Raw genomic sequence first — 13,581 nt, 5'->3', positions numbered from 1 at the left:
TAGATCTAATAAAAAGGTGTTTAAATAAAAAGGATACAATAAGAAGCATTTTACACCTTTAATTTCAATAAGATAAAAAATCTAAGGGACACTTAACTAGTAAAAGTCACAATGTACAAAAAAAAGTATATATGTCATAAATTTAAAGAATGTTCTTAATTTATAATTTATAGTACTCCATCACTTTTTGTATATATAATGATTAAAAAAATCCTTCTTATTCTTCCTATTTTAAGTATCCTTCTCATTTGATCTTACATCAGGTAAATTGGTGAAAACTGAAAATTAGGCTAAATATACATATTGTGACAAAAGGTATACATACTATCTTATAGGGTGTATATATTTTTGTGAAGGAAAAAGTTCATATTATTTACAGAAATGCGATTCGAATATGTACATCTTTTAAGCATATATGTACACCTTTTAGAAAATGTCCAATTATTTAAAAAACTTTCAGTGTAATATATACACCATTTAAGCTTTTATGCACATCTATTTTCAGTTTTCATATGATCCAAGTCATATATATATATATATATATATATATATATATATATATATATCTATATATATATATATATTCTTTGTGCTTTAGAAATTGACACACTTTTTATTTTAGTATTTTCTAAACTTAAAAACGATATTCTTTTATTAAAATATCCCTTTTATATTTTAAAATATTCTTTTACATTTTTTTAATAATTAATAATCCATACCAAATATCATTATGGCAATTTTATTAAGACAGCAAATAATAGCAGAAAATATTTTGGGCGACAACTCACTTTCATTAAATCCCTGTTTGAAGCACTTAATAAAACCTGTAACTTGTCGGGAGGAGATTGGAGAATCTCTATCCATCCCAAGATTACGGTAGGAGTTTGTTAAGAGAAAGTCCTCTTAAAAGATTATAAAATAAATATACAGTCTGTATAAGATAGAATCTTATATTTTATTAATTTAATTTAATATTATTTTTGCTTTAAAAATATCAAAATTTAATTATACTTTATTAGTTTAACATTTATTTTTTCTTGAAAAGTAAAAATAATTATATAAAATATTAATTGTTTTCCAACTTCAAGATAAGATTCTCTTGAAAATTTTAAAATATTAATAATAAATAAAATTTGTTAATTTATATATATATAATAAGTACAATCAAGTACAGTTATTATGAAAAACTTGATATTATTAGGTTGGTGTGCTATAAAGCAGTGTTGACAAAGTCTATGCAAAACTTTTACTTGATCATACAAACGCTCTAATTAAATTTAAATTTATAAGTTGATTTGTATAGACCTAATGCACACTATAAATTTTCAAATGAGACGATCTTATAATGTGATTATTTGATGGCTTAATATATCCTTCGGGTCATTTAGCTAGTGGTACTAAATGATGGTAATTTATAGTGTAAAATTTTATCTAAAGTTCCATATCATTTATGGTAATGAAACTTCGATCACATTTTTTTTTTTTATAAATCTCAATTACCACTTAATAACACATTTTCCAACGGTAATGCATTGAAATAAATTTTATGAAGAAAATGAGATGATTGAAGTTGGACAAGCATGACCATCAAGGTAGCCAAGAGATTTTTAAACTAAAATTACGCTAGTTTATCATTTATATTACCACCGTTTATTACTACCTATCAAACGAACCGTTGGAATCTTAAATTGATCACTTATAATCTTAAAGTGAAATTGATTTACGATGGATTTGGGGTAACCGAACCAGCAAAAATTGGTGTCCATGACATTGATTGTAAAGTCAAGCAGGTGCAACATCATATTCATGTCAATGTTCATAGTCGGTTCTTTCGAGTTCCAAGTATCGTAGTGATGTAAGGTTTACCTTCCTACATAATCCGTTGGAATAATTTGTCATATATCGATAAATTAAAAAAAATTAATTATTTATCTTATACTGATGAATTAAAAAATAATTATTGGTCAACGAAAGAGTTTATACACGGCGGATATCCACAATAAGTTATACTCAATTTATGTAAACCATATGCAAATAGGATAAAGTGCTTCAATAACTTATAAAATATATAAATCATATTTAATTAATCAATTGATGTGAGACAAATTATCTCAACACAATGCAATTTGACGTGAACAAAACACATTCGGTTGCCCTTTTTGCATTCCACACTCTCCATACATCAGGCGGTGTTTGGCAATTGGTTGTTGGCTATTGACGGTTGACTCTTTTAGTTGGCTTATATTACCAGCTGAAAATGTTGGCTGTTTTTGTTGGCTATTAAACTAGTCGATAAAGTCAACTGTTTATAGAAATATTTGATAAATTTAAGTATATGTTGTTATCTATTCATTATAATAATCAAAAGTTTTTTGGATTACATACTTAATTCCTACAACCATCCCTTTAGGATTTTCTGGCTTTACCAAAATAATAATAATAATAATAATAATAATAATAATAATAATCAAAAGTTGGCTTGTATCCAAAAGGGTGTGGGTGCTCAGCTTATTGCTTGGCTCCCTATCAACTTCTTGTAAAAAATTCCTTTCTATGATATTGAATGTTGTTTTATAAAAAAATAAAAAAAATAAATAATAATAATAATAATAATAATAATAATAATAATAGTTATCAAAATTCTAATTTTGATCCACGATTCTATATTGTACGATCCAAAATTAGACGAGCAATCCAAATCTAAAGGTAGTTACGATATAAGTATAGAATCACAACACAATTTTACGATCCTTCAATTCAAGTTCTGATCCTACATAAAAAATTATATTATAGTAGCTTTTATTTACATTAAATCAGTTGAATATATCATCATTAATTACAATTATAAAAAATTTATGAACTTACTAATTTAAGTATACCTTATAATCATTTAAAAGATCAAATCAAATAAACTTTTTTTTACAGTTCAAACTTTAAAAAATGAACTAATATAAAAAAATTCGACTCATAAAAATCTTGCGATCATACAATTTAATTCTACTAATTTCAATTCTAATAACCATTATAGAAAAACCAAGGCAAATTTCCGGTTACTCTCTTTTTTTGCATTATCCATCCTGTAAAGTACTGTTTGCCCACTTAATTTTTTTTTTCAAAAATAAAAAGCTTACTTGTCAGTAAAGCTTTCACCTCCAAAATTCTGTTTATGGACTATGGTAGTCTGTCACTACTCACTACTTATTCTTCATCCTTACGTTTTACCTATTTCAAATCTTCATAATTTCATCTATTTTTCAAGGATTTAACCCTTTTACTTTGTTGTTTTTTAATCGATTATACAATATGGGAAATCCTTCAACAAAGCAGAAAAAACCCAACAAATCCATACCAAAATTTCCATCATCAAACCAAATCCAGATTCCCCGTAAAAAACCACCATCATTACCACTTGTTTTCCTCTTCGGAGACCCGAAAAGCTCTTCCACTTCCTACCTACGTTTCGCTCTTCTTTACAAACCTCTTACTCTGCGTTTCATCCCTTCCGATTCGCCTGAATTCAGGGTCCGTTTCGAAACGGAGGATGAACCCGTTTCGGGTCCCATTGATACGATTTTGGAGCATGTGGAGTCGAAACTCCCGTTTCCCCATTGTTGAAGAGAGAAAGGAAGAAGTTGTTGGAGTGGTTAGGAGGAGATGATGAAACGACGCCGTGGTGGGAAGTGGTTAAGATGGTGGTGCTTCAACATAGGAGTATGAGGTCGCATTTGGAGAGGATTGCTACGTGGGGGATGGATCTGGCGACACGTGGAGGATCAAAGGTGGTTGATCCAGGTGTAGGGACTCCAAAAATGGAGGTTACTAAGATGGGGAAGAGTTATGGAGATTTGTTGGAGGTATTGTTGGAGCATGCTCAAATGGAGGAACGTCTTATTTTTCCTGTTTTACAATCAAATGATCCGGGTACTCGTTTATTTATTTATTTTAGATTTTTTCATTAAAAAATTTTCATAAATTAATTTGATAAGGTATTCCAAATTGTTGGGATGAGTTATTCCACATCGATAAATTGAAAATGGTGTGCACGCTTTATAAGCTATTAGAAACCTTCTTCCTCTTGCCATATGATTTTGGGAATACTAAAACATTAGACTCAACCTTTTAATTCACTTTAAAGAATAATTATTCGGTAACAATTAGTTTTGATTGAATAAAAATTTGTTATAATTGATAAAAATTAGTTTCAATGGTAATATGGATATAGCTGTTACTCGATAAATATTAGTTTGCAAATTATTGTATCACGAATTTTTTAGAGATCATTTCTAATTAGGTCAGCTTATAAAGAATAATGTAGAGTAAGTTACTTGGTGTATTTACTCCGAGGCATTAAGTATATTGTAAATAGACATTAAGGATGATGTAAGTAGGAATTCATCTCTCGGAGAGACGATCTCTAGTCTCCCATGAAACTGGCTAAAATTACTTTTCATCGGTAATATGGATATAGCTGAAAAAGCTTCTTTCTAAACATGTTTCAAATGTGGCCTTACTTATAGTATAAAAATGCAGTAATAGTCGCAATCACACTAAAGTGATGCTGTTATTATATCGCCTAAATATCGGTTAAAACCATGAGATATCGCTTGATATGCTCCAAATGCAATTTCTTTACATCTTTATAACGTAGAAAATATCGAAACCTTTACAATGCGGCCTATGTGATGCAATGCTGTCTTGTTTTAATTACTTTAGTGTTACATCCATACCATTAAGTATGAAATAGAGTAGGATGTATGCAATCTGACCTTGTTAGTAATGATAAATAGATTATCTTTCAATTAATCTTTGATAGCATGTATCATCTGCAACTTTAAATTCAGGTAGATGTATTATTCATGTTACGAATACAGTTCATTAGAATTCGAAACGATATAGATGTGTTGTTTAAGAAATGGATGAATTATACAGGGGTATGTAGGGTTGTGAATGAGGAACATGCTAGAGACTTGCCTATAATGAACGGAATTAAAGAAGATATCAAATCTGTGGGAGTCAATCTTGGTAAATCTACCCATAAAGAGGCCTTTCATAGCCTTTCAACTCGATTGAAGACATTGCAGGTAATTCTGCTGTTTTTTCTAGGGAACATTTGATGAATTTGAAGAAATTGATTTCATTCTTTATTTACTCTAATTGATTTGTACTCCTCGACCTCTTGAGTTTGCTACAAGGAACCGACACGGATATTAAAGAGTAGTTTAGCCGTTGAGAGAACAATATCAAATTTTAAATTGCGTAGATGGTATTAACATAGAGAAGAAATTGGTGGATGAAAGTTGTGAAACTAGTGGGATTATTACTATGAGTGGAAATTGTTATAATAAAAATAAATACAAGAAAGAAATAAACAGATTAATTATAGAAATTGCATATAGATTTAACGTAGTTTTTTAACAATGTGTTAACTACTTATAAGAGACAAGGTGAATAGATCTTATAAATGTAATGGTGAAAAACTGATTGAGATTAGGAGGATTGACGTGTTAGATATAATTAGACTAGACCTAAACTAATTAATTTTAGATTATTCTAAGCCCCAGATTTAGAAACAGTCAAACATAAAAGGAACGTACAACCGTATTCTAAGCCCCAGATTTAGAAACAGTCAAACATAAAAGGAACGTACAACCGTGAAGCAAAAGTAATAAGATTTAGCTCATTTTTATCACTCAAACTAGGACTGACCTTATAAGGGGCAAAAGTGGTGTTACTTTTAGTCGCACCCAAGCTCATTTTAGCACATTCTTATTTTACATTGTAGTTATACGAGAAAAAACCATAATTATGTGGGATCTTGTTTTATTCGTTTCGACGCATTTTTGTAATAACAAATTTTTATAATTTTTAGTTGTGTATAATTCTAAATATAAACGATTGAAAAAAGCATAAAAGGTTATTTGGGTGCTAGTCAGAAAACGAGGAAATAGTAAATAGTTAGAAAGAGTTTGACATTATACTTAACAAAAGTACTTGGGAGCTCAAATTAATGTCCTTTCAAATCTCAAGATCAACCTGATTGAAAATGTAGCTTAATAGGACGAACAGAAAAAGGGAAATGTAGCAAACTTATATAGGACATAGAGAGTACACATTTTGGTGTTTGGTTATTGATTTGCCTGTTTTTACAGAATAATTGCAACCAACACTTTGATGAAGAAGAAAGAAATCTCTTACCATTGATGGAAGCATCTAATTTGAATGAAAACCAACAGAGTAAAATTGTCAATCAATGTATCGATGTTATGCAAGGAACTCATTCTCACTTATTCCGCTTCTTCATCGAAGGGTTACTTCCTCACGAATCGATGGAGTACTTGGATGTGATCGGTAGTTGCATCGACAAGGAAAAGTTGGCTTCCTTGCTTCACTTACTCGTCGAGTAAGTTCAATACAATACAATGGTCTTATAACTTCCTATGATATGTTATTGTCCTTCTAAACTTTCGTTTCCTTTTTGCTAGATCTTGATTCGGAATAATTCTTATCAGCAGAAACGCGAAATGATTCACTTATGTTAGCAAAAGTCGAGCATTAACCTTAACTTTGTGAGTGTAAATATCTACAAAATCTCTTTTAGCTTATTTGGTTAAAAGGAAAAAGTTCAATTTACTCTTATAGTTTTTCGTTTGATCGGGAGTAAGGTACAAAATCTCCGACTAATAAAGCAGAAAAGGCAGTGAGAATCAAACCCTTGTCAGAAAAGCCCGGACTACCCATGATTCGCAACTTATATCGTTAAATGCATAGAGAATTCTTTCATTCATATTCCTAATTTTAGCTTTATCGTGTGGTGTGTGGATTGGATTGTAAAGTTTTGTACTTTTACTTTTGTGAAACACATGCAATTATGCTTTCTTTGTGCAAGTTTTTTCTAATCAATTGATTCTTAGTGATGTGAATGGTACTCAATCTTACAAAAGGAATATTTTCTTAACATTTCTCCCATCAGATTTGTTTGTAAAAAGCATTGGTACATATTTTATAATATCAATATTTTCTATTATTAAGGCTTCGACATTGTTGTCATGTCTGATATTTTCTTCGATCATTTGCATTCAAGTTGTTTCTCAGTTAGAAGTTGGCTAGTTTTGATGTCATATACTCATGAATGTTTTTTTGCTTGTGAATTTTTTTCATAGCCCCGACGCATAATATGGCTCTCGCGTAAGTTGAGTTCCATAGCCACGACGCCATAAAATGGTTCTCACGTAAGTTGGATTTCATAGCCCCGACGCCATAAAATGGCTCTCGCGGGAGTTGAGTTTAGGTGTCAGATGTACTCAATCATACCTTGTTAATTTTTGATTTATCTTTTGTAGCAAATATAATCTGTATATCACATAAATAAAAGCGCACGTAATTCAATCAGTTCTTGTCAGTGAACATGTTAAATATATAGAAATATGAATACCCCCTATCGCTCGAGTATATGGTAGCTAAGTTACCGTTGTAGACTATTGAATCAAGCATGGCACATTAGTAAGCTGACTCAGGAAGATATCTCATCAACTAAGTCAGCACTTATCAAGTGATGTGGCAGTTTGCTTTGTCCATCTGGCATTGCCGTCTTCTTAGCAGCATTCTTCCTCTCCATGGCAGCAGCAATAGAATCTTCATTGTGAGATGGCTATAATACATGAGTCTAGCAATAGTATAAGTTTGTTATTTAAACTTTTTATTTTATCTTAAGTATCTACGTCGATTCTTTGACACTTGGACAAATATACGACACGTAGAACACCTTTCTTCCTCTTTGGAAGTTTTATTTAGTTGTCAATATTGCTTAAGCAACACTTATAATTTCTTGGAAAAATTGATATTAATAATCTAATCTTTTACTCATACGCTATGAATAATCTAACATTTGGAATATTTTTTAATAATCCAACTTTTGCCCTTAATTTTCTATTAGCATAACGTTTTATTTTATAATAACTCAACATTTATCCTTATTTTACTATCAGCATATCTTAATAGTATGCTGACAATATATTAAGGGCAAAAATTATTTTATTAAAAATAATTCAAAGTTGAGATCGAAAGATTAATATCAATTTTTCTAAATCTCTATTGCGGCTCTATTTGGACAAAGAACCTAAGCAAAGAGGTCTTTGAAAACTACAATTTGTCAAAACGAAGGGGTTTTGTGATTGTTCCACCCAAGACATATGTCAGACTCCATATGAGGTCATTAAAAAGCTAAGAATAATACTCCCTTCTATTCAGTCTAAATGTACCATTTGACTTTTTACACTTGTGAGGCAACATTTTAACCTTTAATATCTTAAATTATTCTTAATTAAAAATTATAAAAAGTTGATATTAATAATTTTTGTATTGAGACAAATCAAACAAGATCCCACATGGCTATGTTTTAACTTATTGATTAAGAGTAAAATACAAATTAAAAGTGATAAGTGAATAGTGCCAAAAATCAAATGGGACATTTAAGCTGAATAGGAGGTAGTATGTGATTTGAATTCTTAGAATGAAGTTAGATTAATTTGAAAGTAAATTACACAAAAGGTGATATGAATTATGATCCAAAATTAAATAATAGATCAAACTTGACATCAAGCTGAATCATATTCAAAAGTAATCAAGTTGGATATAAACGTTTTAAAATTAACAATCTGAAATCCGTTAAACAATCTCTTTTTTTGACCAAGTAATCTCAACTTCAATACAACTACCAATCAAGTTGATTCTCAACTAAATCCGTTTCAAACCCAATTATAAAATGAATATTTGTTATTTTAAGTTGGTTCAAACGAAAATAGTGAAGACTAAGTCCATACAAAATTTATATAACAATAAATGTTAACTCAAATCTAAATTTTATTCGATTTGATTTTCAAACAAGTCAAACCCAACCGATAAGTCATAACTCATAAATTTTTTAATCAACCACTACATCATATAAGCAAAAGTCTTGTATAAAATCGATTTATTAGTATTGTAATTCACCGCTATTTACTTAGAGTAACTCACGTCTAAGTCCAAGTGACCAAGTGTACATAATTTTCGCCGGTAGCGTGTCCAGTTTGAATCAGACAGCTCACAACACTGTTTTATCTAAATTATGTCATTACTGATCTTCATCCGCAAGAGGAAAACTCCAGAATTTATCATGATTTCTTGTTACCCTAATCAAACAAATCTATAGATTAAGATGAAGCATTTGTCTACCGCCCCTAATTTTGATCTTCCTTATGATATCTCCTTGAGAATTGCATCTTTCCTCCCGGTAATTACATCCAATTAGTCTTTGATTCTTCATTTTTCTTTCTTAATTGTTGATTTTTAACTTTAATTTAATGTTTTTGTTTGATAATTGATTAATTTTGATTCAATAACTAAACGGATGTTATTGAATTGAATGATGCGTATAGGTACGAGATGTTTGTGCGCTTGGAAGTTGCTCTAAATTCTGGAGGGAATTATGTGGGTCGGATCAATTATGGGTTTCTCTTACTACGCAAAGATGGCCTTCCCTTCATTTATTCCATAATTCTCCAATTCCTGATTATTCCAATCCTCAACCCTATTCGGCCACTGGGGTGATTGTAATTTTCTTTTTTTTTTCTCATATTTTTCTTAATTTCGTGTTCATTTGTTGCACATATTCCTGCAAAATATAAAACAGAACAGGAAATAGTTTAATTCAAATCTAGATGGTTATCGAACTGTGAGTTTTATGTATGCATACTAGACATAAAGTGGCGATGATTCTTATATATAACATTTCATTACCACAATATTGATTTCCATTTAGGTTGGGTTTAGTGGGGTCGGATGTACACAACATTACCCTGTTTGTTTTTGATAGACCTTTGATGGCCATCAACAATGCAACTTCACATACATAAGGAAGTATAAGAAGTACATATGATTTAGCAAGTTATTTTACTTCATTCAAATCGTGAATTTATCGAGAATGGACAAAATGATTGATTTATTTGAAGTAGATGAATATAAAAACTTTACCCGCTCACATTATTGTAAGTCTTTTGTTTGAGTGATGATCTAAATTAATATTCATCTTAAGAAGACAAGAGGGGAATACTTAACTTTTGAAATGATTATGATCTGGTTAGCTTATCACACCCTCTTCTGTCCTCTTTCCTGTTGTAATCTGATACACCATATTGTATTAGGTTAGCTGTTAGCTTGCTATCATGTACTCTTCAGTCCCTTTGAAATTGCAAAAAGGACATTTGGCTTAAAGATTTAAGATTGGTGAAGCCATTCAAATAATTTAGATGGTTTTTAAAGATAAAGAAATGTGTGGATGAGAATTATAGAAGGTGCTGTAGTGGTGAGGACATTTCCATCAAAGGAAATTATTACAAACTAAAAGAGAATGACTAAAATGGAATGTGTGCCAATTTCAAAGGGATAAAGATTAAAGGGAGTAGTTTTTGATAATATAAGGTCTTCAATAAAATCTGACTCTAACTTAAGAGTTGAAATACTTATTCTTATAGTTGCTTGTCTGCTTTTAATTCTTGGTAACAATTAGCATTCCCACACCGACTTAGTTCGCCTTTTATTTTACTTGAATTGAACTTGCATTGCAATTTTCCTCAAAAGTCCTCTTGTACATTTTCACAGGCTTTTGAGTAACTATTAAAATATATTATTTTACAATTTGTAGGTTGTTGACTTAGTCTTGCTATATATTTATGCAAATTTACTTAAATTACTATTCATTTGGTCTAAATTTCTTGTAAAAAGTTTCGTAGGCATTTAAGTGGCCTTAAAATTATTATTCATTTGTTGTGCCTAGTAATTCAATTCCAATATAAAATATTTGTTCTTCCCCGAGAACACTTTCATTAAATTTCATCTTTTGCTCCATAAAAATAGTAAAGAAAGAAATGGTCTCTCCAATTTTCACCTTACGAACAACTTCGTGTTTACGTTTTATGTGAGTTTGAAGAATAGTTGTGAAATGTTATTGAAATAATCAAAAGTCAATGTAAAAAGATAAAATAGAGAGAATACATTGAGAATGGTGGGGGAAACAATTTAAGAATGTTATCTATTGCGTGAACTGGAAAGTAGAAGTTATCATTGGGGAAATTAGATATAATATAGTGGAAGTTCATTATAAACGGATGAAATACATGGACATTTTGCTCATTGTAGCTCTACATCTAGTGCTACATGCTGTGGTTTTATCATGCATACACGTGCCTTTGTTAATTTTTTTTGAATTGAAGGTTTGTTAATATCATTGTTGACTATTATGGTTTATTATTATGTATTTACAGGCTTGGAAGGCCTTTTATGTTAGAAGGCACCTTGAGATGGGAAGCAAAGTTTCAAAATTTGTGGAGCGATGTTCTTTCTCTGTTTCGTTGGAGGTTCAGGATTATCGTAAAGCAATTGATGAGCTCTGCTCAATGAAGCTTGATTTTATGGATGTACAGATGTTTTTGTTCAAGCCCGAGTTGAACGTAATGCTTAACTTGGTTGGATTGCACTATGGAATCAACTGGCTTGGAGTGCCTGTAAGCCCTTTACCCTTTCTTTTCTTTATATGATGCAAAATGAATTTTAGCCCCTAGGGAATGTAAAGATGCTATTGACTTATGGAGATCAATAAATATTGGTCCTAAATTTTTTATTATACTAATGTTTATTTAGTCTTTTTTCTGTATCCTAAATTAATTGCACACTTTCTATGTAAGTAAAATTTCCCTTATTTTATCTATCTGTAACCTTTTTACTTATTCTTTGTCTCTATCCACAAATTTATAATTCTTGCACTAAAACGAATCAAACAAGATCTCACTTGACTATGTTTTAATTTTAAGATTAAGAATAAAATACATATTGACTTATTGAGAGTGATAAGTGAATAGTGACCAAAAAGTAAATGGGACTAGTGGGCCGAGTAGAAGGGAGTAGATTAGGAGTATGTTTTGGTGCCACATTCTTTATCCTGAGTCTTCTTTTGCTTGGAATTTGGAAACATGTTTGGCTGGCAGATGGGATTTGTGTGTAGCTTGAGGACTGGACTCTGATTATTGCTTCTCATCTGTGTTTTAGCCTTCGCGAGCCTTATTTTCTTTACATTAGAAGACTTTTGGGAGTTCATTTGATTATGAGCACATCATCTTGCTATGACGAAGTTTTTGCTTCAAGCAATAGATACTTGGTTGTACTAAAAAATTAAAAGGCCTTTTAATTGACCTCTGTAGAGTATTAGGTTACTTCTTTAGCTCCCCAATGCTTATTCGGGTCCATGGAGCTATATGGATTATGGATTACGGATCAGGTTTCAGTTTCTAGTACATTGAACATGTAACATACATTATATTCTGACAACAACCCCCTTTTTTCCTCCATAACCCCTCAGTTTTCTGTCCTCCTCCCTATTCTACGGTCTTGGTCCTTGTCTTAATGATTTTGCTACCTCTTTTATGAAATTCAGAGTGCAGAAGGTCTCAAAAAATTCTTGAATTATGCGCTTCGTAATAGGTTTTTTAGCTGGGAGGTTTGTACAGGTTCCTTTGGAGTTTGGAGTGGACCTGAGTGTAGATTTATGATTTAATTGGCTTTTCCAACCTCTAAGCATGGATTAATATTCAATAAGTACCTTATGATTAAAGACCATGATTAGCTGGTGTCAAATTTGTAAATCCTGACTTGAGTAACTTTCGTTGTGCCACTAGATTGGTAGTTCAAACCATCCAATATACTCTGTACATGTCTGATGCACAATCTTTGTCTTTTTGCCAGCTATGTTTTTGATCCTGTATTTTTTGAGATTGAGAATTTGGTTGCTTGGTGAAAATTTTCGGTTTATAATAGTGTAAAACTCGTTCATCACTTTAAAATATTGACTTGTATTGGCACAATTTATGCAGCTGCAATATATTCTGGATTCCCTTAAAGGCTCCAATATATCTGAGAGACAAGTTTCAATAAAATGGTGGAAAGTAGGCCGATGGTCTCGTGGGTTTCGCTTGCGAGATGAAGCTCATCATCGTGTGGTCTCATTGGCCGATCTTGCTACTGAAAAGCAAGATCTTTTGGTTGTGCTTTGTAGAGGTGCTGTGTACGAGGTCATACGTGTCCAAATCGCTGTTGTGTATCCATTAAATGTTCCTTGGACATGCCAGAACTCGGTTCTTCCGGGGTTTGAGCGTAGTTGATGCAGCTCTTGTGTGGTTTCCTGTATAGTTAACTTATCTACATTCCTTCATGTATATATTTGGAAGGTCAGATGGGGTAACCTAGACCCCCCACTCTCAAAAGAAACCTATATGATAAAAAATGGAAAAATTCGAGAAACCAAAATAAATTCTTCAGGGCATGAGAAATTTCTGAACTGGGATGCTGTACATTTGCACAGAACTAAAGCTATTGTATATTCATCTATACTGTATAAAAATCGACAATTTACAGGCCCAAAAGAACAAAAATCCTCCTTATTCTTCTGTAATTAATGTGTTAAGCTGATTTATGGTGTCAGTTTGTTGAATTGTTATTTATTGATAATAGATAAGCACATATGCACATTGCACACTGAAAGCGTAGTGTTGCTTT

General features: G+C 31.3%; 1 protein-coding gene and 1 pseudogene across 2 annotated transcripts; both read left to right on the top strand.

Annotated features, from left to right (window-relative positions):
* The first annotated feature begins 3,023 nt into the window (after positions 1-3,023).
* LOC130825175 (uncharacterized) lies at positions 3,024-7,151 on the top strand (annotated as a pseudogene).
* A 1,768-nt stretch (positions 7,152-8,919) lies between these two features.
* Positions 8,920-13,516, top strand: LOC130825174 (uncharacterized). 2 transcript variants are annotated; one of them, XM_057690265.1, is made up of 4 exons: positions 8,920-9,268; positions 9,414-9,587; positions 11,298-11,537; positions 12,900-13,516. In XM_057690265.1, exons 1-4 carry the CDS (start codon positions 9,194-9,196, stop codon positions 13,185-13,187), a joined length of 777 nt encoding a protein of 258 aa, XP_057546248.1. In that variant the 5' UTR covers positions 8,920-9,193; the 3' UTR covers positions 13,188-13,516. The 2 variants fall into 2 exon arrangements, with proteins under 2 accessions (XP_057546248.1, XP_057546249.1); XM_057690266.1 differs by having other exon boundaries at positions 9,036-9,268; positions 9,414-9,581.
* Positions 13,517-13,581: the final 65 nt, after the last annotated feature.

This window comes from Amaranthus tricolor, chromosome 10 (genome assembly GCF_026212465.1).
Source record: "Amaranthus tricolor cultivar Red isolate AtriRed21 chromosome 10, ASM2621246v1, whole genome shotgun sequence".
Lineage (NCBI taxonomy): Eukaryota > Viridiplantae > Streptophyta > Magnoliopsida > Caryophyllales > Amaranthaceae > Amaranthus > Amaranthus tricolor.
The sequence above is the reverse complement of the archived record's forward strand: the minus strand, read 5'-3'. Positions and strand labels throughout refer to the sequence as shown.

Coding starts and splice junctions, on each gene's coding strand:
- LOC130825174 (XM_057690265.1), top strand. CDS start 9,194: ATGAAGCATTTGTCTACCGCCCCTAATTTTGATCTTCCTTATGATATC. Junction 9,269..9,413: donor GAATTGCATCTTTCCTCCCG/GTAATTACATCC, acceptor TGATGCGTATAG/GTACGAGATGTTTGTGCGCT. Junction 9,588..11,297: donor ATTCGGCCACTGGGGTGATT/GTAATTTTCTTT, acceptor ATGTATTTACAG/GCTTGGAAGGCCTTTTATGT.